At 42.4% G+C, this 27479-nt stretch overlaps 1 protein-coding gene across 5 annotated transcripts in view; it reads left to right on the plus strand.

The window, feature by feature from the left end:
- ttc28 (tetratricopeptide repeat domain 28) overlaps window positions 1-27479 on the plus strand; it is a 144549-nt gene that overhangs the window by 39567 nt on the left and 77503 nt on the right. Inside the window, exon 1 of one of the 5 annotated variants that reach the window (XM_028971086.1) lies at window positions 8030-8686. The exons of the other annotated variants lie outside the window; for them this stretch is intronic. Within the exon in view, the coding sequence (XP_028826919.1) occupies window positions 8660-8686 (27 nt within the window). The 5' untranslated portion in view covers window positions 8030-8659. Of the gene's footprint in view, window positions 1-8029; window positions 8687-27479 lie in introns of those variants that run through there. 5 annotated transcript variants of the gene reach the window in all.

A 27479-nucleotide genomic window follows, 5' to 3' on the forward strand; every position in this document is an offset into this window, starting at 1 on the left:
CTACTGGATCAGCATGGGGCTGAGCAATGAGGCGTGTGCATGCAGGCCTCCCTTCAGCTGGCTGAGCTGTGTGGGGGCGTCAGGAACCCAGCAGGTTTGGGACAGCAGAATAGGTTAAGGTGGAAGAGTCGAAGGAACATGCAGAGCGCATGAAGAATCTGCGGCCATTTGCCTCCCAGTGCACTCCATCCTGCACCACTAATGGCCATCTCCAGGACTCCTGTGGTAATGGGGTTTTCAGCAGATTTGAATGCATCTCAGGTACATTTTGTTTCAGCAAGCAGCTCATCAGCTGAGAAGTCGACGTGCCACCCTTTTAGTGATTATAAAGCTGAACAAAAATGACCTTTTATTTTTCATCATCACCAGCATTCTGAGTATCCAAAACGTGCATAAAGAAGGTTAAAAAAGCAGGAATATAGCATTATTCTAGAGCTGCCAGCTTTAGTCCATTCTTTGAAGGATTCTTTCAGTATAGACTGGAAAATAAGACTTTCTAATAAGCATATTTCTAAGACATACTAATTCATAGAAGTACCAGTCGGTCATGAAATATGCATAGCTCTATGCCTCTTATTTAGCCCCCACTGGAGGAAGCCAGGAAAGCTTGTTATATGGCTGTGATGTGTCTGCTGTAGTGAGAAGGCCAGAAGAGATGACTGAAAGGAGGGGATATATGATATCACATCTCGAGATGATCTATGAACCACTGAGCATGGCACACTCAGCATCGAACATAAGATTTACATGTCTGGACCGTTAAATAGACCTTTCATCTGTTGTGACATAATGAATAGTCACGTATGCCGAAATAATAAGTGAGTCCAAACTTGCTTACCTTGCACAGGCACTAATAAAACCTCAACTTGATAAAAAGGTGGAAAAGTTAAAATTATTTTCGCTACGAAAGGATAGAGACCTTGATGTAATGAGCATGAAATGTACATTAGTTAAAATTGACCAAAAAGGGACATTGTTTTCAGAAGACAGCAGATGTAATGCAGACAGGGCTGCATGAAGCTGTGATTACTCCTCAGCCAGCTACGTATATCAGTGGACTGTGTGCTGTGCGTCACAAAACACAGTAATCACATTTCCATGAGGAACACAATTATTTGTGTTTACCACTTATCACATATATTTTTGCCCATATTCAGAAATCAAATGCAAAATATGAGTTGAATGTTAAAGTTAGGGCTACAATATTAGGTAATATACTTCTTTTATGTGTCATTGCTGATAGGTGAGGACTGCTTATAGGTGATCATTAGCAAAGAAAATGTTGTATTTGGCATCATCAGTGTGTGGTAAAGGGTAAAAAAAAAATCAACAAAACCAGTAGTTTATCATTCAGCCAGACAGTCCAGTAACTCCCATACCTCCATGAACTGGACTTTAGCAACTCTGTGCACTGACCTTCTATCCTTTGTTCCATTGTTAATAGTCATCTCCCTGGTGACTTAGTTAGATGATTAAAAAATGTTGACTTCTGAGGATCTGGTGCCTTAGATTAGAGTTCCAGGCTAATAGACGTATACCCATGCAGCCCCCATTATGCACCTAACATGACTGAGATAATAAATGATGCCTCTGATATCTCTGATAACTAATGGATTTGAAGGCATCGCCTTCATTCACTTGGGTGCTCAGATGGATTGCAGATTTGGTCAACATCGGGACTGCAGGAGAAAAGGATGGATATTGAATAAGAGGAGCTGGGATTCTGCACGTGTATAAGCACCTATCCGAATGAATCTTTTGCAATGTTTGCTGCCATATTTTGAATGGATGTGCCATTGGTACGGAGTTCAGATGAGTAACTAAATATTTGAGTGATGCACTGCTCCCTTGCTTGGTATGCTTGTTATCAACAGGTCACATCTACTGATTAACCTTGTCCGTTTTATTCAGACCCAAACTCACTGACCTGTATGCAGAATAGTCTGGAAATGGTCACCGTTTGCTTCATTACATGGAGAGACAACAGGGTTCAACGAAATGTCTGTTTCTTCTTGCTTCCTTTCCAAGTGTACAATCAGATTTCATGGCACTGTGTAACTATCAGAGGTGAAATATCAGTGGTTCAGAAGGTATCAACATGTTGTTCTTTGCAAGCAGGTGGTTGTACTAATATAAAACAAGCTGGTTCAGTGCTAGGGTTGCAATAAACATGAATATTGAGCAAATGTTAATCTGAGTAAAACATTTAAATGTGTCTGTTCTTGTATCCATTGTAAATTTGACTTATCAAAGACACAGTCATTGAGTGCTTTAAATGATTTTATAATATAGTCTAAATGAAATAAGGTCATCTGCTAGATGTAGGTTGTATTGCCAATGGATTTGTTAAGTTAACATGCTCACATAACATGTTGAATCAATCTATGAATTCGTAGTTACATGCTCAAGCAAGAATAACCTTTTAATAATTTATTCTGAATAATAAGCTTAAGACATAAGAAGAAAAATAATTGCCTGCATTTTATTATTCTGGGAGAAGAATTGAATAATTGAATATATTGTATGTAGTTACCATGGAACAACACTGAGAGATTTTAATGCTGAGGACAAAGACCCATCTGGCACAATCTGAGTGTAAATTGTCCCACCTTTGTCATTTTCCATTGGTGGGGCAATGGGAAGGGTATTCACTTATTTTTTCATAGTTGTTCTCTCGAATCATTAGTTTGCTAATGTTAATACAATAAAACAGACTATTCTAGAGCCAAGCTTGCTTCCCTGGTTTCCATGGTTACATAGACCATTGGGGTATCACATTAAGACAGAATGTAATTTGACTTGACTATATTTTTGTATAGACTATTGTTTGTGCTATAAAAATTTAATTCTGTAGATTCTGCTAATAACGATGCATGGCGGTACCTGCTTGATTTTACTGTAATTGCTTCATGGCCATAATTCTGGACCAAGGTGGCACCTCAGTGGCAACCTTCTGATTCAGTGACACCTAAATTACCTTCCGAATATGGGAGCAAAAGCATCATCCAAAGCTCTGTCCCCACACACCGCTCCCTGGGCGCCCCCTGCTCACCAAGATGAAGGGTTAAATGCAGAGGACACTTTTAATTATGTGCACTGTTTCACAATGTGTTTCACAATGACAATCACTTCACTTAATTGATAGCTCCTGTTTAATATTACATTTTATATTCATTTTATGAATATAGTAGCTGTCAATTATCAACTAACTAACAGGAATTAATGGCTTGCATAGTTTTTTTTTATTTTTGTCAAAAAATTGTAATTTGTTTTTCTATGGTTAAGCTTGGGCATCACCGTGATACAAATGCATGTATTTGTTTTGTCTGAAAATAATGAATAATTTTTTTTAATGATTTGGTAATTTTACAGATATAATATATAAACATTAAAGGTGAGGGGGGGTTAATATGTGGGTTGACTTACCAAAAGGGTCCTAACTGACTAATGTTAATGGTCTATCAATCATCAGTAATATTAATAATGCTTGACCTAAAATAAAAGGGTGACATTTCCTTTTTAAAGGGTGACATTTATATCCTTTTTAAAAATGGATACTGCATTGTGTGTGTGTGTGTGTGTGTGTGTGTGTGTGTGTGTGTGTGTGTGTGTGTTTTTTTGCAAGACCACCTGCCTTGAGATGATCTTATCAGTGTAAGGGTCCGGTCAAATATAACAACTAGGATGAGCTGTCAGAATACAATGGTTATTGAATTAGGGGGGAATTCAGAGGTCAGTCCTATCTGATTTGTTCTCTTATAAACCAATTTGCTTGGGGGTATTTTGTGGGGTAGGGACAAGCAACATTAGTGAACAGCTACTGGTGCCACAGTTGGTGGCCACTCCCTTGAGACCCATTGTTTCAGCTCCATATCTTCTGGTGATCCATCAGGGCTGTGTCTACAAGCTCAAGACCAAACTGCCTAGTACTAGAAAGCCTAAAACGTCAATGGAGATTATTCAGACTGACCTCCTGATTGACCCCTCTTGAGACGGTTATAGATGAAGTTCTCATGTCACCTCTGCTGGGGGTCAGGTGGCATCATGGATCCAAAGGACACCCACTATCAATCCTTCTCAATCGGGAAGTGTAATATTCAATCACGCGCCATCATGTGTTGGGATAGTGTCAATTTGGTGCATCTGTTTTTTGGGGTAAGTTGCATTGTTGTGGCTTATTTGTTTGTACAAAAGGAAGAGGATTTATTTTGTTTTCACCCTTCTTCCTGCCCCATGGAGGAAGTTATGAGGCATCAGAACTGCTCTCTGCAGATAGAGGCTCTGTAGAGCAGAGATACGGAGCCGAGCATTAATTAGAAGTGCTCATTACTGCCTGACGGTCAGGTCGCTGAACTTGCTCACACACACACACACACACACACACAGAGAGAGAGGGAGAGAGAGAGAGAGAAGTAGGTTAATAACGCTTTGACACATATATAATAAACATGTAACTACCTCTGTAACTTTTCAATGCCTAAACTCAATTTCTATCCCTGAACATTTTGAATATATGAGAAGGCCTCAATGTTTGCAATGTTTAATATTTATGTCTGTAAAGGCTTTTGGTCCCCACTAAAGAAGACACACTCTCATACACATTCTGGCAAGTGAACAAAGTAAAAAAAAATCTTAAACATCTCCAGTGTTTCCATGGAAATGCTGTTTATGTATGAATATAAATATTTCTGTGTTTTATTTGGGTAAGACATATCTACTGTCTTTTGTTGTTCTGAATGTTAGTAATTAACAAGCCTTTTTTCCAGTTAGCTCACATCATTTTGGCATACGTTCCAAGTGTCTTTTTTTGTATTTTTTTTACAAGGCATAAGAGCTAATCTGCATCTGGATGAGTCCCCCTCACTTTCTGACGATCTGAGATTTTGACTGCAAAGACAAGAAAGGCATGTGGGTATAGATTCTATTAGATAAATCAGCAGAAAAGCTGAGAAATGTTGCTGTCTTGATTTCTTCTCCAGCTATGATTGGGAGAAGCAGAACCCAATGGGCCAAAGATTATATCTGCAATGAACACTTTCACTGTCCTTCGTGGAGGCTGAAAAAGAGCTTTGCTTTTTGCTATATTCCCGTCTGTAAATTCAGATGAATAACGCAACATGCCATTATCTGTACATCGTAAAAGTGTAGCTGTGGTTAATAATTATAGGCCAGCTGTCTCCCTTCTTATGTGGTCAGCTGCATTAAAAAGACTTCCATTAAGCTGTTAGGCCTTTTTTTCCTGGTCATCCATCAGATCTTCAATTGGATTGAGATCGGGGAAATATGGAGGTCGAGCGAAAAACTTACTCAAACCATTTCTGGTTTGAGGAAAAGGGTCGGTTGAGGCAAATAAAAGGCCATTGTCAGGATTCGAACCGGCAACCTTCCAGTTAGGGGACCATTTCCTTACCCGCTAGGCCACCACAGTCCCACAAATATTCACAAATATAATTAAATATTCTTATTAAATACTTTGTTCTTTACAGCATCAAAAGAGGTTTCGATCCATCGATGTCTGGTTTATGGACCCAGCATGCTTCGGCTGTGCCACTCTGCTACTCACAACATCTACTCTTTAGATATACTCTCCAGATTAATACCACCACCCAAGGTTTTGTTAGCATCACGCACTCTGCTAGTTTCCTTTCGTCCCATTGTGCATTCTGCTGGGCTAACCTCAAGGGGAAAATCAGACCCATGAAAAAGTTGGCTCGCTCTTCTACACCCCACTGGTAAATGGACAGGGTCAAATTTGGTAAAATCCCAAAGAATGATTATAGTCCTTGAGTTAGTGGGTTTAATGTACGTCACGCAACAATTTCAGTGCTATATGCAATACTGAAATATTTTGTCCTTGTGCACACTAGGTCATGATAACGTGTGAAAGTGGTATCTGTCCGTCAACACATTCATTTCTTCTGAAACTAGAGCTGAAAACAATGTCAAAGCAATTTGCCGAAAAAGGAGGCATGGGGACTCCTCTAAATCTCTATAATCTCTTGGTCCTTAGACCAAGGTAAACATCAAGGGATCCATCTTTAAAAGCTTTCGGCAATAAAGCAAAGACTCCAGAATGAGTATTGAATTACCATGGGTTGTTATTTGAGAGACAGATTTTTTTTAGATTTGTACTGAGTGACAAGATGCAGAAGTCTATTTTTAAAACTGTTTTGACCATCTAAGTTTATCAGCATTTGTCATTTATCATCCCTTTCATTTTCCATGCAGTCGGGGCCATTAATTGATGTGGTGCCCAATGGCCCTCTTCCTTTTCTATTATTTTTAAAGAGGACTACTTCAAATGATTGTCTATGTACATTAAACATCATAAAAAGTATATATACTTAATGGTCGTTAAATTTTAATTTTCTTCATGGGGCTCATTAATAGGACATCTCGGGCCGCTTTGCTGTTTTTGACATTTTCATGCAAAATACAGGGCAGCCGTGGTCAGCTGACAGACCATGAATTTAAATAGGATAACATTAGTGGAGAATCTCAGACCAGACAGTCACAGCATTGTCGGTCTCATGATGGAACAGAATAATTACTAAAGGACACTTATTCTGGTTGCTTGTGGGTCCATTTTAAGTACTTGTGAATTTTTAATTAATCAACTGCCCCTTCTAATAATTAATTTTTAAATAAATGTCTGTGATGCAATGGGTATCCATCAAAACACACATACTACAGTCAATCCAGGCCCAGAAGTGTACTTAGATTGCATGTCTTGGCACACAAGCAAGCACGACTCTTATCAGCACTTTGAGCAGTTTTGTGCGACCATTTATTGTCTTCAATTCTACTTTAAATGGAACTTTACATCTAACACTTACACACGCACATGCGTACACATTGCACAAACAATACAAAAATGTATAAATACATTATAATTTTTCTTCGTCTAGCACCTAACAATCTCTGAGCATGCTCTTCACTGACAAGTTTGAGCCTTATCAGGGCTCTTAGTTTGTAAACTCAATATTCTATAGAAATCGAACAAGAATTGCTGGTGTCTTCCTCTTGTAAGTCGCTTTGGATAAAAGTGTCTGCTAAATAAAGTAAAGTAAAGTAAACAAGGGGGTGTTTTTAGAGCAATAAATCCTGTGTATATTTTTTATCGTTTAATGATGGTTTCGCCCTGCATTGTCAGTAGCATCTACTTTGCAAATTTATGTGAGCTTAGTGCCGTAGTTTAATCTGTTTAATTCATCATTTAACTTAGTTTTGCCATTTTTCTTTTTCTTTGTGAAATGCCACTGAATTTCTCCTTTTGGGATTGCGGACATTTATGTTGTGTCTGGATTCTTTCACTTCTCTACAGAACTTACAAGCTATAATTATTTTATGGGTCAAGTGGACCCACGGCCTTTAATGACTTATACACATTTCTAATTACTTAAAATAAACATGGCCCTTTAATTAACATGGTCGACATTTCAACCGTTATATTTTGACCGTGACCTCCTCCAACAATCAAACACGATCGATTAGGGAAGTAAATTATCACAGTTATGCAGCGGTAGCTTTCTGAGCAGATGAACTCCAGACAAGCGAGATCTTGTTCCAGGTACGCTGTTGCAGAGTGGTTGTGCGGGTAAATGTATGGTCCTACGTTATCTCATTCGAAACATTCGAACCCGTAGAACTTTGTAGAGGGCAGTGTTGTGCGGGAGATGTAAACCAGCAGCATCGAAAGTGATTGATTTTCTGAAGAAAAAGGCGACTGTTGGGATATTTGTCGGAGTGGAAAACCATGGGGCTGAATCTGGCAACCCCGGGCAGGTACCGGAGAGGGGTGCTGATGAAGTGAAGGGGTGCTGTATCCCCGCGTCTGATGAGGAACGAACCACACTGCACCATACGACGCCGTGGCCTGCTGGGCGATGGGTGTTTTTTTTTTTTTTACATTTTTTTTTATTATAACCTCGTAAGACGGTTCGCGGGCGCAGGAACCGGCGGCGCTACGACCCCGGCGCCGCCGCCGCTTCCGCTCAGGCGCAGCACCGGAGCGTCCGTCTCCCCAACTTCACTCCAGAGCTGTTGCAGGACATCCTCGCAACAACTCGTCCAAAAATTCCTCAGATTTTCTCCCGTCTCGCTCTCTCTCTCTCTCTCTCTCTCCATCCAACCCCCTCCCTTCCTCCCTTCTTCCTTCCCTCCCTCCCTCTTTTTGAAGTATTTTGCCGCTTCCTCGTTCTCCCTCAGCGGTCCTGGGGTTACAGTTGGATCTCCTCTGTTGGAATTACGTCTCTCTTATGGAATTTTGGAGAGCAAAAAAATAAAAAATAATAATAAAGTGTGACGTTTGGAATACCGTGCGTCTCGTACACAACTGGACGCGAGGAGTAATTCGCTGTAAGTTGCTGGGAGTTTTACAACAAGAAAAAGAACCAGAAGGAGTCCCTCAAGAAGACATTTGCGACCAAAAAAAAAAAAGAAAGAAAAGAAGGAAAGAAAGACGGGCGTCAGGTTACATCTCGCCCTGTTCCGCGTCCGGCGGCCGGAGGATGGAGGGCCGTTTCCCGCGTCGTCCGACGGGGAGCTCGGCCTCCGGAGCCGGAGCCGGAGCCGGAGCAGCATGAGCGGCTCCCCCCGCGTCTCTCCGCGCAGCCCGAGAGTTTGATGCTCCGCGACATTGCGACACCGCTGTACAAATATGATGAAATGGCAGCCCCGGAAGAAGGTGAGTCTCTCCGGCGGTCACACCCCTCTCTCCGCGCCGCGTTCCTCGGGTCGAGGCGGCTGGAAGCGGGCCGCGGAGTTCGGGAAGTTTGGAAGCGTGTGATGCCCGCAACGCCGCAGCGAGACGCTCGTCGGTTCCGAATCCCGCGTGTCGTCTCGGGGAAAAAAAAAGTCAAAAGATGGACGTGACTGTACAAACTGCGCTACTGCCGTGCGTGTCGGTGGGTTTCACTGCGAGCTGCAGCATCCCTTCCTTTCCACGTGGGGGCGTGGATAAGTAGATCAAAGGGAACTGTACTTTCCCAACACACAAGGAGGATGTTCTGGAGACTGGACCGTGTGTGTGTGTATTACTGATCGAGTGAAGCGTTTGCATTTCAGTATAATGTATAATGTGGGGCAGTGGTGGCCTAGTGGTTAAGGAGGCGTCCCCGTAATCAGAAGGTTGCCGGTTCGAATCCCGATCTGCCAAGTTACCACTGAGGTGCCACTGAGCAAAGCACCGTCCCCACACACTGCTCCCCGGGCGCCTGTCATGGCTGCCCACTGCTCACCAAGGATGGTTGAAAGCAGAGGACACATTTCGTTGTGTCGCCATGTGCTGTGCTGCAGTGTTTCACAATGACAATCACTTCACTTTTCACTTTTTTTCCACTTTAAATCCCATGCGTGACGTTTGAGTCATGCACTCAGCTGCGATTAGGCCCGCCTCGGAAGATTAAAACAGCTGGAGTCCAGAGCACAACAGCAAAAAGGCCAACCGGCATCACGGAACCGGGGTTTAGTCACGGTTAGTCACTGCTACAGCGGTCCAAATAGGGACGCAAGCAGATAATTCTGGACGAGGAGTCGCAGCTGCTCTAGTATCACTCGGCGGGCGTCTCGCTGAATCACTCTCGGCGCTTCACACTCGTTTCTGTGACGCTCCCCGTTGTTGTGTAGCCGTCTAGCGGGATAAAAAGCAATGCAACAACACAAAGCGGCGCTGAAGGCAACTTAGCTACACACATTTTCGTGCGCATGTGTTGATGTATTATTCACTGGTGCGTGTGTGTGTGTGTGTGGATCATCTTGCAGCCACCATTTGATTTGTCAAGAGGCCCAAACCCTCTTAGTATCCAACCCGTTGTTTTGAGAAGGAGAATAATAGCAGCCTTCCCCACTCATCCTAATCCCCCTCATCCACCTGCGTGAGGAAGGGTGGGGCACACGAAGGAGTGGCAACGACGACCGCTGGTCAAATTTCCTGCGTGTATTTTTTCGCAGGCACCCCCTTTATTTTCGGTTATAGTTTTCAAGTTCAAGTCGTCCGTTCCCAGTAACCCTTTGAACCGCGCCGTGCTCATGTGACCGTGGCGTAAGACGTGGGAATATGTTAATTACCGACGCTCTGCTTTGTACTACAAAGCCGTCGTCTTTATCTCACTCACCAGGCTGCTGTTTATGCTGGCGTGCAGAGTTTTAAAAAGCGAGGCGCCCCCTAATGCCTGGACCTGCCGCATTCCTGTGACCTGTACACGACCCCGACCCCCCCCACTTCATGGAGCCCCAGCAAATCGAATTTAGCCACAAGTATTTTACATTTGTTTTGGATTTTTTACCCTTGTGCCGCATTACAAAATTCACATTATTCACTAATAAATGTTCAACAGATTGGACTTATGTATTGATAGAGTGAACATAAAAATAAAAGGAAAAAAATAAGAAACAATCATTTGCAGTGAGAATGCACAAAAACATAAAAATTCTGGACGATCTGAAATAAAACTGCGATAAATCTGCCATCCCTAATGAATTATGGCAGCTTTCATGGTCTCTCATCGGTGTTATGATCTCACATTTTTTTTATATACTGCCGTGACCTACGTTGACCTCTGAGGAGCCTTGGCTGCAGCTGGCCTACGGTTCACTGGAGAGTTTCCCCTCACTTAACACACATGCTTCAATTCTCTGATGTTTACCACCCAGATGAGCCATGGCTCCGCCCTCGAGGAGACCCCCGCAGTAGACCCCTGCTCTGCTTCCTCCGTGTCACTTCCTTTCGAAGCCTGAATTCATTTACATTTACAGCATGTAGTTACAGGGACAGTCCCCCCCTCGGGGTTAAGTGTCTTGCTCAGGGACACAATGGTAGTAAGCGGGATTTGAACCTGGGTCTTCTGGTTCATAGGCGAGTGTGTTACCCACTAGGCTACCACCCTAATTCCAGGTTGCATGTAGTATTTCTGAAGCCCTCACCTTACCCAGCCCCTTCCCTCTCGTTCTTGCGCCTGTGCAGATCAATAGTGGTTCTTTGGTGAATGCGTATTGATTTTGCTGCCTGCTGTGCTTTTGATTGGATTACTTTAATATGTTTGATGGCCCTCCGCATTTACGGTGCCACTGTCAAAAGCTGCGTTCAGAGCTCAGACTTTGTTTGCCGCAGATTACACGGATTACTGCGCTCTCTCCTGGCAGCGCCACTGCGGCAGATTAGCAGCGCTATCCATTACTCGTTCACAATGACTAAGAGCAAGCCTCTGCCCCAGAGGTTATCTATTATGGGCAGCAGATGGAGATATAGTTATTCATCTTGTCAGAAGAGCTGAATCAGGGATATTCAAGATTTTCCGTCCCTCGCTTGCCCGTCTCTCGCTGTTTTCTTTTGCGCCCGCTCGCGTTCTAATTAAAGATTTAAGAATTGTGTAATGCTCGGATGATGAAAGCCATTGAAAGACAGGACCAGGGAACACGTATTTCTCGTTGCCTTTGTTAAAACACACCGCAGTGCCGTTATATCGGAATGTTTTTAATTCGGTGGAAAGAGGACTCGTCTCAAGTGATTTTTAGATGGACTGCGGTGGTAGGTTTTGCCCACCCCTGCCTCGATGATCTCTTACTGTTGTCTGTCACCATCTTCTGTACAACACCTCTAATGCGTATCATCTTTTCAGACGGAAAACAATGAATTGTTGGAAAAATTGACTGTTAAACCGTTGTGATTAATGTACCCACACAAGACTGGCCGGAATGGATGGGTTTGTCACACTGGACATGGGTTCCATCAGCATATTGTCCTCCTAGCGATGATGTTGGCAGATGATTAACAGCAGCGAGAAGAAGCACCTGCTGTGTTTTTTATGACACCATGTATTTGGGGACAAGGGCATGGGGACATCGAATCCCCCTTTTTCATCCCTTATTGCGGTGAGATCCTTACTATGACCGTGGCCTCGTTTTCTGTGCCACAAGGAATGTCTGGCAAGAACAAGACTAACTATTCTAACTTCTCCTTTAGGTTCACCTGACTCCTCTGATGGCTCCAGTAATGGCTTTGGTTGATCCAATTTAGCTTTGGCCAGCAGTTCAATAATTCAGTAATTAGTTGAATGTGGTGTTTTAGCGTGCCGGTGATGGTGCGCCTGTGGAGGGCGTGCCAGAGGTGGAGATTTAGGCTCGATTGTTTGATCGTGTAATGATGCTCCTGATTGGTATTGATCGGAGGGTGCCAGGCCGTTGTTCCAGGAGCCAAAAGCAGCCTAATGAATAAACACGCCGAGGTCCAAATTTGCAGCATATTTTCCTGTGTGATGAGGTGGAAACGTCCCAAAATGCAGAGGGCCTGAAGGATTCAGGTGCTGGGCCCGCCTGAGCACAACACGAAACACGGATTTCTTGGAAGCTGCTGCTGAATTGCTGGTGTGTGTTTGTGTCATCTGCAGAGAATTAACATACAGGGTGGCTTCCTTCAGCTCTGATTTCCTCTATAATTTGCATAAATTTTGACTACAAAGTCTCGGAAAAGATAAGATCTGTGACATGATGACAGCCTTCCTGATCTCTCAGGGTTTGCTGCTAGCAGAGTTAATGGCACAAGTCATACATTTCCTGCAGAACTTTGCAAGGGTGCCGTGTCTGCCTGCCTGGTTTAATAAGAGCTCCGTGCGTTTTATCAGTGTGCCCCGGGAGTGCGTCTGATATAACAAGAGCTGAGGTGGCTGGGAGATGGAGTGGTAAATGTTGAAGCATGCCTCCAAATGCTTAGTGAAATATAGTGTGATCGGGCCGACGCAGGCCAGGGGATGGGTTGAACTTTGTGAGGCCGCTAGCCAGTGTGTTGTTCTGTCAGACCATCAATCAGGGAGCACAGCCTGCCTCTAATTCCTAGCCTATACACAGTGAGCTGGCTTGTGTGGCCTATAATTGGCAATGTGAGACAGACAGTCTGTGATACTTCATACCACAGCCAGTCTGTTTTGTCTACCGAATGATCAGATAGCTATGGCTCAAATATGTTGTAACGCAGTAATGGAACGACATCCAGGAGTTTTCTTTCATGGGATTTGGTTAGGATGTGTGGTCACACTATGAATGTTCCTCCTGGATTGTCGCAAAACCTTTCAACTGCAAAAAAATAGCAAGTGAAACATGGTTTAGGGAAAACTAGTCTGGTCAATTAACCAACGTCTCACACAGTTTCCTGGATCTGCTCCGGTGGGCTAACTCATGTGTCCCCCAGTTATTGCCTTAAGGCAAAAATGTACTTGCTGTGAGATATATATGTGTATCAGTACACAGTTGTGTTGTTAACATTTGTGCTGATGTACCTGAGTATGAGCTTATCTGCACAATAATCAGTTATGAAATAGAATGTGAAAAGAAAATGACTATGGATTAAAAAATGCTTTGTCTCTTCCCTAAGATGTGTTCAGTCTGCACTCCCCTGATGCCACAAACACCTGAAAACTATGGAATCAGATTTGTGCCAAAACTTTGAACCGGACTGAACACAGACCATTTTTCTTCTCATTGGAGAAAATCTAAAGCTGCTTCCAGACCAAACGCATTGCGCTCAGCACAAAATACGCATGCTTTTGCTGAACTCCCGGTAAGACAATGTCGTAAGATAATGTCAGGTCGTAGGTCTCTGGACAATGTTTTTTTGTGTGTTTGAAAGTGGCAGAAAGAAAACTCTATTGAGTGCAAAGTTCAAAGTTCTACTAATGGCCACAGTGCCAGAACAAGGCCGCCGGGTGCCGCCGGGTGAAACTCCTACCCGAAGCAGCGCTGTAGATCAGGCCACCACAGTCACTACTGGCACTACTTTTTAATGAGAATTCTTCTACCGCCACCAGAAAATCACCAAGCAATGTCATTATGTTGTAATCGATTATATTCTGCACTGCATCGATGCAATGTCGTCCACGATTCATTTCAACACTTCTAATAGCGATTATATCACACGTAGCTATTGCCAATTGCCAATTGCCAAAATATTTGTGGTATCCAACCTCCAGGTGTGGTTTTGTGCAGGGACAAACCCGTTTTTTTATATAACACGACGTGGAAATGTGGATGCCCCACCATCTTTAATCCTGCTTGCATGACTATGACCGTGCTGCTGCAACAGCAGGCATATTCAGCAACAACAAATGGGGAGGTGAAACAGAGAGAGAGAGAGACAGAGCGAGGGAACGGGCTCTTCTCAGTCTCGGTCTGCACCTTTCAGCTGCTTCATCTTGAACCGGGCCTGAGACAGGTTCCAAATGGAGCTCAAAGCGGTACCTGTCACTGCGCTCTTAGAGCGGGGTAGTGAAAAAGGCAGAGCTGTGAAAGAGGCAGATGTCCTGGTGGCAGCTGCTGGCGTCCCAAGCTTGATGAATGGGTACACTGCTACTTAAGGACATCCAAATCCTGGAAATAGCTGTTTCAATTGGGTCGTGAGGAACAAAAAGGGGTTGGGAGATTCAGGTTTGTTTTGCACAATGGTACTGTAACCAAGTTTCCCTGTGACACACACTGATGTTACTGTGCCAGTGCTCTTCACTTTATTCATTGGTGGCATTGAGTGGACATTTAAGAAGTCTTGAGCAGGGGGATACATGTTCGATCATTCAGGTGAAAGTAGCATCCATTAGAAGGGCCATTGTGATCTTCTGAAGGAAATTTAAAGGCACATAACTTTCTACACAGCCCATTGATGCAGACTCTTACTCTTCCTGCCTCTCTGGCAACAGTAAACAGCATGTCAGGCTTTATGAATAATATAAAAACCAATAATAAGATAACTGGAATTTATGTTTTCAGCAAAAGCTCTAGATAAACTGATGGACATGTTGTGGCAAATACCATAAGGACTTGAAGGGTTTTCTGGTTTGGATGTTGCATTTTGCGGTGATGGAACACTGGCACAGAATTTAAATGTTTAGATCACTAAAATTATTAAGGTAACAATAGGGACATAATAAGGTATATGGAAAGTCAGTTCCTCCATGATTTTATGAATTTACAGTTCTGCAATTTCAAAAATGTATTCAAAATAAATGTAAAATGTCAAAAAGGACTTTTTTATATTATATATTATATTTAATATACCGGTAACATTGTATGTTGCTGTAATATATTGCTACCCACTATAACTTCTTAATGTCCCAAGCAAAAGGAAAAGTTTAGAAATGGAAATGCAGATTGATCAAGGAATTATCCTCATTTAGGTTAATCGAGCTCTTTGATAATGCATTATGTTAATGTGAGCAGTTTAACGATGGATTAATATTCGGGCTCAAGCACTAATGTGTCATTACAGAGCAACTGTTAGACACGCCGTAGATGCAGACATCCAGAAAAGTCATGCTACACACAGGGAAGAGCCCTTTGTGTGTGGTTATGTAGTGTGTAAGTGAAGTACATCCCATGAGCAGCTGAGCAGAGCGATCCCTCTCAGCTCCTCAGCCAGGCCTGCCTCCACACTGCCAGCGGCTTTTTCACTGGGAGGGCGACTATTGGGGCTTTTTACAATGAGAAGGCCATGAGAAGCCTGCAGAGTATATGATGTTGTGAGTGTACGATGTTTCCTGCAAATACGAGCCAAAAGCATACAATTACTCCATTTAGAGGATTTTATTTATTTATTTTTTTCACACCAATTTGGTGGTTTGTGTTTTTTATCCTTAGTGCTTTACAGTTCACAGAGAAAAAAATATACATACAAGTATGTGCCTAGATGTTGTGTCACCAAGGTCACAGTTTTAAATCCCAGCTGTGTTTTGTCATGTCTGGCCAAACACAACCTTTTTAGGGAACAAAGTTTTTGGGTAAATTCACCATTGGTGTGTGTTGAGAGTAATGGGAACCAGGACCTTTCCCAATGCACAATATCCTGTTAATGGTGAACATAAGCATGAGAAACAATATTTGAACGCATATATGTTTTTGCACATTGTTTTTGCCTATTGCATCATAGCATGTGTCCACATTGTTTCTATTTCAAACCATTTCTCTTCAGAAGTAAGACCTAAAATCCCCATTTAAGTACCCATCGCACAAATTTTTCCCTCAGTCACCTATTTTGGACTAGATGCGGATGCCTAGTCCACCCTAGTCCACACGGGAATCAGCGAACATCGCAAATAAAATCACTTAAACACGCTGGGACCTCAGCGGCTATCAAACAAAAATGGCAACAGATTATCAGTCTTTCATGAGAAGCCATCTGATGGGTGATCGAGTGGACGTTAAAAATAAATGAACAACGAGTTCTGAGAGCAAACTTCACCTTTTAGGGTGACAGCGGGTTGGGAACTTCTTTTTGATGAAGTTGAATTAGAGAGGTTGCTGAATTATTTGTTATGACATTTGTGACTCTTGGATATTGAAGTCCTGATGTTGCTGTAGATTTATGTGATCTTGCTGGAGTATGTGTGTGCGTGCGTGTGTGTGTGGTGATTCCCCTCTGCAGGGGTGGTGGGGGAGGGTTGTGATGTAATTGGAAAGCCGCACAGGACTGGTCGGGAGAAATTAGAACAGGAGGCCATGGGTTTTATACTTTGTATCATGTTCCACCTCAGCACATGCAAACGTTCACACACACACACACACACACACACACACACACGCACACTGCAATGCGAATAAATCTCAGAGGTGCGATGAAAAATGTCGAGGTTTCAGGTGGGGGGGTTCCTGCACCAGCAGCTGTATGTGTGTCTTACATTTCTTCAAGGCGAAGCCCATGCAGTCACCTGGATGAGTAAGTCCTCAACCAGGCAGAAGATTCAGCGGCAGACGTTCACCACAACCCAACCTTCAGACTGCCGTACTGATTTGTTTCCAAATGTAGCGCCTGCCACGGGATTCATTTTCAGTCCGTGTTGCCTATGAAGAGTGAACTCTGAACTAGATTTTTCTCCTCTGAAATGCCCTTTAAAGGTTTTTTTTTCGGCTGACAAATTGGTCCCAGCGAACACCAATGGAGCCTGACAGAGGTTCGTTCTGCTCCCGTAGCTTCATTTCTTTCCACCTTATTGGGCTGCTTTTTATGGCACCTTTGCTATTGTGCTCTTGAGTGTATCCTGCGTGTCTCTAACGCTGAGTCTAGATTTAGGGGTTTTGTTCATTAAGGGCAACTGTTCCTGGTGTAGCCACTATAGCAAGCAGCCCAATAAATATCTAGCTTCAACTGACACACTAAATAATTCATAGCTGCTTGAATTGTGTAAAAAACCATGCTAACATTCGTCTTACATTTGGTCCAACTATTGGGAATGATGAGTTTGTCTCACACATATAAATATACATTATGCATAAATGCTTTATCATAGTTGTGCATTGTAAGACAAATGTGAAAGACATCAAGGACGAATGTTGACCGAATGCAAAATTGTCCTTCTTAGACTTATTTTCTCTGAAGAAATGCTTGTGACATTTCATAAAAATATGTCCAAACTGCCTCAGTGATGCAATGCATTTGCATGCTAAGCCTCTGTGAGTTCAACTTTCACATCAGTCATGGAATTGTCCAAAGCAATTACATTTTATAATTTTACTACATAATTTTGGTTACCCCATTTAAAGTGTAAATCTACCATTACTTCTTATTTCTGTTTTGATAATTTGGTAGCCCTGTGGTGATGACCTGTGATGTCCTGTAAGAGGTCTAAAGTGAAGTGAAGTGAAAGTGAAGTGATTGTCAGCACAGCACACAGTGCACACAGTGAAATTTGTCCTCTGCATTAACCCATCCATTAACCCATCCATGACAGGCGCACGGGGAGCAGTGTGTGGGGACGGTGCTTTGCTCAGTGGCACCTCAGTGGCACCTTGGCGGATCGAGATTGGAACCGGCAACCTTCTGATTGCTCCTAAAATAGGTTCCAGATGAATAGATCCCAGATTAAACCCTACTCTCAAGACCTACCAAACTGGTCACCAGTTTACTGCCCTCTGAAGATGAAAGTGAAAGTGAAGTGATTGTCACTTGTGATACACAGCAGCACAATTAACCCATCACCCTGAGTGAGCAGTGGGCAGCCAAGACATGGCACCACTGGCCCAAAAGGGAATAATAAAAAAAGGCATGTCTCTACTCAATTAACTACTTGCTAGGACAGCCCATGGATTCTGCTTATGTCTCATTTATAAATGTATAACATAAGTGCTTTCCTATTTAGACAATTATTGTCAAAATGATCCGATTTGTGAGCTCTGGCCTTTATGATTAACATGATTCCCAAGTCCTAAGGGGCTTCGGGGGACTCGAGGGGAAGCGTCTTCTCCCCACTTTGTGTAATTATGCCCTGTCGTTTTTCAAAAATTGAAAATATTCCCAAAGGGGATTGGATGTCTTGGTAAGAAGATTTTTATGCTTTTCTGGACAGCCTTATTGTTGTCTCTTGGGAGCACCCAGTCAATGAGACCAAGCGTACTGCTCTCTCTATGCTATGCCTGCTCTTTTCGGTGGAATTATGTACACCCAGGTTCACCAGGAATGAGAATTGCTAACAATAATATTTCCATGATGAACAACAAAAAAGTGTTTAAGGTGTCTTTAATCCTAATGAAAGGTATTGAAGTAGTGAGGTAATGAAAAATCACATGGCCTCCTCTGTTTTACCCACTGACCGATGGTAGTTTGGCGAGGTACTGTCCTTTTTCACAGCCTAAGGCGAGTGTGCTGAGCTGGGCACACCTGGCCTGGACCAGGGAAAGAAGACATGATTTTGAACACGGTGCTGCGAGAGAACACAAAAACGATTATATTCCTCCTGAACTAGAAAACGTCTTGACAAGTTCATTTCAGAACTCAAAACATTACAAAACATTACAAAACATTTGCAACATTATAAGATATGTTGGTCCACATGGTGTTGTGGTGATTATCGATGTGGTCTCAGTTTGAAACCACGCTTGGAACCTTGTGTGCAGACTATGTTGGTGTGGTTTCCTCTGTGTTCTCCGGTTTCCTCCCCAAGGCAATTCACACTAGGCGAATTGGCAACTTTGAATTGTCCGGACGTGTGAGTGACCCTGAGTGGGTCCCCGCCCTGCTCCCAGCAGCCACGACCCTGAGTAGGAATAAACGGTTATGGAGAGAGAGTGAGTGTGTGTGTGAAAGAGATGGCATATGTCTGGATTAAATGTAGTTCAGTCCTTTCACATCCTCAGTCTGACCGAACACATGCAGTTTTATATCTATTTTGTACTCTACAGCTATATGGCTATGAGGACAGGCCTGCATCTGCATCTGAGGACATGCATATAGCTGTATCAGTAAAACGAATTGATGTCGGTGTGTGCAATCTTGCTGGTTAAAATGTTCACAGCATGTGCTGGCTTCCGCGTGTCCTACTTTCTACCCTCCATAAACCCTCCTCAGATTCCGATCCTGAGCCTTAGCAGCCTCCTGCGGACGCTTTAGCAGCACTTATCACAATGACACGCTGAAAACAAAATGACTTAAGCACATCATTACTGTCTCTGAATGCTATTTGTTTTCAGTTTGCTTTAAACCTTGATGGAAAATGTGCCGTAGAAGGTCGGATGGGATTTTATTTGAATTGTCACTTTCCAATTTTGTTTTGTTCTCCTTCTCCAAGGCAAGAGAAACCTTGGCATTTGTCTGGACTGGACAGAACTGATTTAAAGTTGTCGTAGATCGGAGGCTCATTCTCCTCTATCATGCAGTTCTCCATCACATAAAATCCGTGTTAATTATGGGATGTTTAAGAACGTAGATCATGCTCTCCATGACATGTTGCCCACACACACACACAATTTATTATTTTTTTATATGAAAGAGATTGGTGGTGTGTCTCATACTCTTATCTCTTCTAGCCGTGGTTTGTTGACAGGCTCTTTAATCCCCAACGCGTGTCTCAGTTATTATTCGCTCTCCATGTTCAGCCAAATGTAAACACAGCAATCAAATACCCACAAGCCTCTGTGCCAAGTCTGGATATTTATATTGAAAAATATTGTTTCTCACCGGTTTTCGCATGGATGTGGCGAGTGGAGTGACGGTGACTATTAAACCCAATTCTAGACTGAAGAATTTGCCTGAAAAGAACCACTCTGGCGGGCAGGGTGTGCTGAGAACGAGGTGGGCGCTGCGAGAGAGAGAGAGCGCTGATATTTACTTTTTTCTGCATGTGGCCTGGGTGGAGCTGCACTTGTGGCTGCAGACTCGCAGCAGATGGGCACGGCTGCGGGCACGGGACTGAGAGCGGAAGTGTGTGGCGGCCGCATGAAGCCGGGCTGGGCCGCTGGATCCAGTACAGACAGTCCACGTTCCGGTGGATCAGGGGTAGTAACACCTCACTGTCTCATTCTTCCTGTAACAACGTTCTTTCTCTCCCTCCCCTTTGCCACCATCCATGCTCACTTTATTATTCCCCTCTGGAATTAAATGTTTAATCACGTTGAATGTACAAGATTGGCCGTGACTTGTCTGTGTGAAATATTAATGCGGTTGAAAGCGAACTCCGTGGCATAGCATCTCACGAGCATGACTCCTTCCTGCCATCCTGTCTTTTGGGAATATTCACAAAAGGATCATTAGTCACAGTTAGATCAAATAAAATCAATGTTGTGTGTGCATCATCCGCTGGGAAGTTGCAACTAAATCTTTCGGGGTGCAAAAAGCAGCTAAAATTATGTTGAGCCGTGCCACCGGACGTTTGCCATTCACGCTACTCTAAATGCGGTGGGTGTGTTGAATAGTTTTGCAGAAGGGCAGGGGATGTTGAAAGGCCACAGAACTCTTTTTTTTTTTCTGCAGGTAACATTATATGCCAGATTTCCAAAGCTGAAAAGAAAGTAACATTGGACCACAGCGGTGATGAGAAAACCAGAGGGGCCAAGGAGGAGGGATTGAGATTTGCCACTATTTTTAGCCCCGTAGCCGTACCTGTGCCAAGTCCCCGGAGGACCAACCCAATCCGCGATTTCTCCCATGCTGCTCTTTTGCGGAACTCTCGTGCTGGCCTGTGCGCCAAGTCAACTTTGTGCAGAATCTGACGATGTTGTTAAGCGGTTGCTTTCCAGTTTTACCGACTTGGACGGACTTGGAGAGCCATGATTGTTGGTCCAATGCCCGAAAAGGCTTAAACACAACAGTGCTGAAGAGTAGGATGGCATAATTCAGTGTATGAAATAGGGCTGGGTGATATCAATATCAGAATATCAATTCTTTTTCGAAAAGGTTTGATGTTGCCCTTGTTCGTTTTTGTTTTAGACATTTGCTTTTGGTGCAGCTGTGTTTGAGTATTTTTTGGGGGATTTAAAAAACACATTATGCACTTGAGTTACAACAAAGTTGACAAGATAACAGGATTACCATTGTTGACAAAAACCGGCAATTAAAATAGTCGTCCCTCATCACCTACTCACTACTTCCAGCTCCAAACAAGTGAAACAACCGTCACCAACCCACATGGTCCAATGTGCGTAAATACGTAAATGCTGTCCGTCTTCTCCGTGCTCTGTTTTATTTTCTCATCCTGACTCCTCCCACTCCTTCATGGTCCAGTCTGAAGTGGCCGTTTTAAATATGCCATTGACCGGCAGGAAGGGGGGAGCAGCATTTACACTCCGGCACTGTCCCCATCTGCAATATGGGTGTCATAAAATATCGATACAGCAAAATATCGCAATATATTTTACGTGGTGATATGGTATCGATACAAGGACATCAAATGTCAATATTTTTGTATACAAAAAAATTGTGTTTTGTCTGAATTATTAAAGTAATGATCCACACATATCGAGGAACGTGAAGTGATTGTCACATGTGATACACAGCAGCACAGCACACAGTGCACACAGTGAAAGTTGTCCTCTGCATTTAACCCATTCACCTTAGTGAGCAGTGGGCAGCAATGACAGGCGCCCGGGGAGCAGTGTGTGGGGACAGTACTTCGCTCAGTGGCACCTCAGTGGCACCTTGGCGGATCGGGATTCGAACCTGCAACCTTCTGATTACGGTGCCGCTTCCTTAACCGCTAGGCCACCACTGCCCCACACAGTGAATCCCTTACACACTTTCATCTTTGAACTGTCATATGGCGTGTTGATCGAAAGGATAGTTAGAAGCCAGCAAGTGCCTGCGTTGTTCCATGAGTCAAGTCAGGCAGTGTAATATGCAAAACTTCAGGCTGCGTGACAACTTAATGTATTTTTACGTGGTGGATTTGTCTTATTTTATAAGATTGTTGAGGTGATATGTGCATATTATGTTGATTACATTGTTTGTCGAGCGAGTCCAACATCCCGTCTTTTTCAGAAGTAGCACACTGATCCTGCAGAATCTTGCACGCAACAATACAACGATTCCCTTTTGTCAGTGAATATTTTTTCATTTATTTGTAAGTGTACATAATCTGTGATTGAAATAGCCTTCTGTTGTAACTTGATACAGAATGTTTTGCACTGTTTCACTGCTGCTGATGTGCCAGTCCTTTTTTTTTTTACATTATTTGGAAAATAAACAGTTTTATTTAAAATGTCAACAGCTTAAATATGTTTTCATCTTTATTATTTTCCACATAATTTAAATAACGTCTTGTAAAAGTGTAAAACCTCACTAGTCAATGACTAGTTGACTATCAAAATAGTCGGTGATTGCAACCCTAAACAAAAATGAGCTGCAACTAACTTCCCGTCTTGTAAAACCATAGCAACTAAGTTCTTCTGTGTAAATATTAAATAATTAAAATACCATTAATTTGGCAGGAATAATGGATTTAACTTGTGCACTCCTATTCCCAATCCCAAATCCCATTCAGGTACACTTTTTTTCCGAGGGAACAGGCTGTTCTTTTGTAACGTGGAGGGATGTCATGCGGCCTGAAAACTGCCCTGCTCCTTTGTTCTTGCACAGGCATGGTGGGAATCAACATGTCATTCTTTATAACCACGCTGTCATGTTTTATTCTCTTAACCGAAGTTATGCCTCTGTGTTCCAGTTTGTTCAGATCAAATCTCTGTGATGCGGACACATTGAAACAAAAAGAATAAATTTTCTATGAAATGCTGGACCAATTCTGAACTAAATTAGAAACCATCAATGACAAATTCTAATGCCGGATAACAGTGAAATGAAAATTTGTAAGTCAAGGTTTGAATTCCCTGCAAAGAGATTGATGCACTCCTGTTTTAAGGTGATTTGTTCCTATTGTATGTCTTTTTGGATTTATCCTGTCCTTTCACACTATGCTCAACTCTTACTTAATTATTAGTGAGTAACGCCTGCTGTGCCTTTCTGGGAGATGTTGGTGACTCTCATGTTTTAGAAGAGTAGGTCTTTGGCAATTGGCCATTTCGTTTTGCAAACAGGGCAATATCCAGAATAGCTCTTTTTCTGGACACCCAACAGCAATTCTTTTTTTACATTTATCACACGCCCTTACCCTGCGTGACTTAAAATCAGTAGTTACAGGGACAGTCCCCTTGGAGACACTCAGGGTTAAGTGTCTTGTTTATAATAGTAGTGAGTTGGGTTTGAACCTGTGACTTTCCTCTATATGCTCGTTTTTTTGATGGGGGTTTTGCCTTGCTTCTCGTTTACAATTTTACAGTGATGTCACTCAGAAATATCTTTTACCGAATTGTATTTTTTCTTTTCTTAATTTTTAAATTTAGGTACTTAAACCAAATGGCCAGGATTTTTTTTTGAATCTGTGTAAAAATTAAGATACAATTGAATCTGTGTGTAAAGTTAAGATACAATTGAAATACAGAATAATCCATATCCCTGTTTTTTCCCCCCATTGTTCTCCCGTGTGCACTTCTCTGACTCCCATGTAGTGCTCCCTCGATTGCCCTGATTGTGTTCACTAGAGTACTTCAGGCTGCCATGCTGGAGAGCATAAGTGTGTGTGTAATATGGAGTCCACTATGAGTACCTGGATGATGCATTTTACCATAAGAGAGTTAAATGTAAAGCGCTCCAAGGTCACTATATCCACTACGCAGTGGAAGGAGAGAGAAAAAAAGGCAGTTGCAGATGAATTTATCCAGGTTTTCTGTTGGCAGTCTTCTCTGAAAATCAGGGAAGATCAAGATAGAGTTCCAGTAAGTCATTTAGGTGTCACCACCTATATTAACGCTGTGGCAAATTAAAAAACATAATACATTTAATTACTTGAAGCAATCCTCATAAAGGTTATTGTTAATTTACTAACTTTTGAGAGGCAAGTCACTGCATGAGCTTTAATGTGGGGCTCAGTGTCCGAATGTTGATTACCCAGTGGAACTGATTCAATTAATTGAGGCTGTGAGGGAATTCTGGAAAGATGGAAGCAAATTAAATCATAATTATCAGCTACTTAGGAATGGCCATACCTGAGCGATTTTAGATGAAGGCAAATGGGTGAACATGACAGAAGCGTCCATGCAGGAAACACACGGAGTGTGGACTTTTATTGAGATAATAAAGCTTTCAGCGCTTAAGTGAATTATCTATAAGTATATAAAGGAAATTAAGGCATCTCTTTACATGTAACCTGATCAAACATCCAGATATCCACAACCTGATTGTTGCTTTATTAAAATAATATTTACAGCCAAAAAAATGTATAGTTGTCTATCATGATCTGTGTGGCAGCAAACACATCCCTCCTGGATAAAGCTGTCATCTGAGGCTAAGGCCGATGCTGGTATAATACCAGTGATCATTCATTACATTTTTATGTAAGTGATCACTAACGTTATTGCATGTATTAAATTTCAAAATAGGGGTGTGTATTGGAAAGGATTTCATGATACGATACGTTTCACGATACGTGGGTCATGATACGATTATATCATGATATATTGTGATATTTTACAGTTCACTGAAAATGTAAAAACTAAGCTGATATACAAGATACTGTGGTCAATCCATGTGGATCACATTACATTAATGATTCAGCCAAAACATCGCTATTTGACATACAATATCTCTAGGTAAAATATCACAATATATATTGCTGTATGATATAATAAAAAAATTGTTCGCAGTTTGCATTTTTTAAAAACCCTTTCTGGTTTCATTCTGAATGTAAGTCTATGTCTAACACCGGTATATGTATATATGTGTTCTCACTGGCTGAGTGCAAATTGTCACTTGATTCCAAATGAGAGGTTTGATTGTGCTGTATATTGAATCGTACAGAACTAGTGAAGACTCTTTTCCACATGTATGCTGCCTTTCAGATGAACTGAACATTGCTCAATGTTCGTCAATAGTTTTTTGTACAGATTCTTTAATCTAAATGCACAGATGCTCAGTGTTTTTTTTCACAGACATGCTTTTAGATCATTTAGAGTAAGCTTTATTTAAAAAAAAAAAAGCAGCATTAATTAAATCTTCAGCACACTGGGCTGGAACTCAGGAACAGTGAGGCCAGACACATAGGTGGGCACTCACACCAGCAGCATGATTAAATGCTGCACAAGGGAGGCGCTGAGATAATTGGAAGGCAGACGTCTGGGTAATTCGTCTGTTTCATGCCACTCAGTGTCGCTCGGTCACCGTGCTGTGGCCTGAACTGTCAGTTAATGTCACGTGGGCATATGTGTAAAACCCACAAATGGCCTCTGGTGCAACTCGGTGTTTATAAGTTGATTAAAGGGTCAGACTTACATGCAGTGTTACACTGGTTCCTAACATGGCATGGACAAGGGAATTAGCTGCAAAAGACCACATCCGAGACTGATCCCTGCTGCCAGATATTACGCATTCTGGAAACTCAGTTTATGACATTTTTAATACTAAAGCTTTTTCCTTGTGCTAGGGTGAAAACACATCTGGCACGGAGCGCAGCACCGTGCAGTAAGCAGGGCTTGTTTGCTAGTGTCAGGTCAAAGGCCTCTTCAGGATTTGCATAAATAAGTGAACAAAGCAAGAAAGAAAGATTATGTTTAATGATGTTTGTGCATGAGGCGTATTGACAGGCACAGGCCTCAATCGTCCACAGTGAGAAATTAGTGGGCCTGTTCCCATTTTAAACTCTGCTTATAAAACCATAATCAAAGGTCAGGATGGCAGAAATCATCCCACACAATGGCAGTTTGTTTCTCCTCTTTATGGTCCAGATAACTATCAAGCGCTTTTATCTGTTTTATCTATTTGTATAAATCCTGAGGATGACTGTAGTTATACTAAGGCTGTACAAGTAAAATGTAATAAAAACATTTGTGGACTAGACATGACGCACATACCGGCATTTCAACGTTTGTCTGTGCTGCACTATTGTTTATTCAATGCATGACTAGTAGAGACAGTCTGTCTTAATGCAGGACAAAATATTTAGTTCAACTTAGTGCGTCTGAAAAAAAACCTCGGCTGCCTCGCTGGCTGGCCTCTGAACAGCCACCAAAATCTTTAATTTCATGGTGTCACGCTGTCATTTTCTCACATAGTAATTTTAGCACACATTTAGCACCCAAGTGCAGAGTGTAACCATTTCTGTACAACCTGGCAGCCTTTTCCTCGCTGAACGCGTATAGAACCAGCTGAGCGCGGAGTCTGTTTTGCCTGTGCGTGTGGTGATGGGGATGAATATGGATGGGCGGTGCCCTGCTGAAGAAGGCCACACATGACTGGTTGCAGTTGCTGCGCTTTGTTTTGATGATTATTATCTCATTTTTATTTAGGATTCTTTCCTCTCTAAACTGGCATAATGTCTTGCTGCATTCCAGTATATATATAACAGTTCATGTATAAAACATATTATATATGCTATAGTCCCCTCTGTCACAGTTTTGCATAAGCATATTAGCAAGCTTTAAGAATTAATCATGATTACGATTTTTTTCCCTAAAACCATTCGAACAACTTCGATTTATGAATATGCAACAGGATCAAGTGAAGTAAAGGCACAGGAGGAGAGTGGAGTGTAACAAGGGGTATATGTCCGCCTTTCTGAGGATGCTGCCAAGGACAGCCAAGCCATCGGGAAGATGCATTGATCTGGCCCAGCTCATTACTCTACAGCCATTTACCGTAATGCAGAGTAAACATGTATAGGCTGCAGAAACGCAGGGTATTCAATCTTGACAAGCAACAGTCTTGACAGTTTTTGTCTGCAAAACAAACTTTGGAGGCCACTGTAAATCTCCCAAGTGTGCCGGATGTAGACCTTCGCTTTGCTCCTGCAAGGTAACTCTGCGTATTCCGCCCGATAAAGCCGAATTACAAAAAAATGCTGAGGGACATTTACATTTACGGCATTTGGCAGACGCCCTTATCCAGAGCGACTTACAACGTGCTTTCAAGTTACCATCGATGAAGAGATCAATTCTGGTTCACTAGGACCCCAACTATGAATACATCTATTTAATTCACTCTGTTGTAGATTCTGTACACAAAGTTTGACAAGAAAATTACAATTTAATCTAAATATTCTTTAAAGAGGAAGGTCTTGGGGAGTCGCTTTCAGACTTGATTTTCAGAGACATTATTATGGATGATAGTCCCATAAATGTTTCACAATATTGTCTGTAATTTCAGCTCGGCCGGCGTGGTTTGCAGCCATCCAGAGTTGCTCGCTTTGATC

The sequence above is a fragment of the Denticeps clupeoides genome, chromosome 3, assembly GCF_900700375.1.
Source record: "Denticeps clupeoides chromosome 3, fDenClu1.1, whole genome shotgun sequence".
Taxonomy (NCBI): Eukaryota; Metazoa; Chordata; class Actinopteri; order Clupeiformes; family Denticipitidae; genus Denticeps; species Denticeps clupeoides.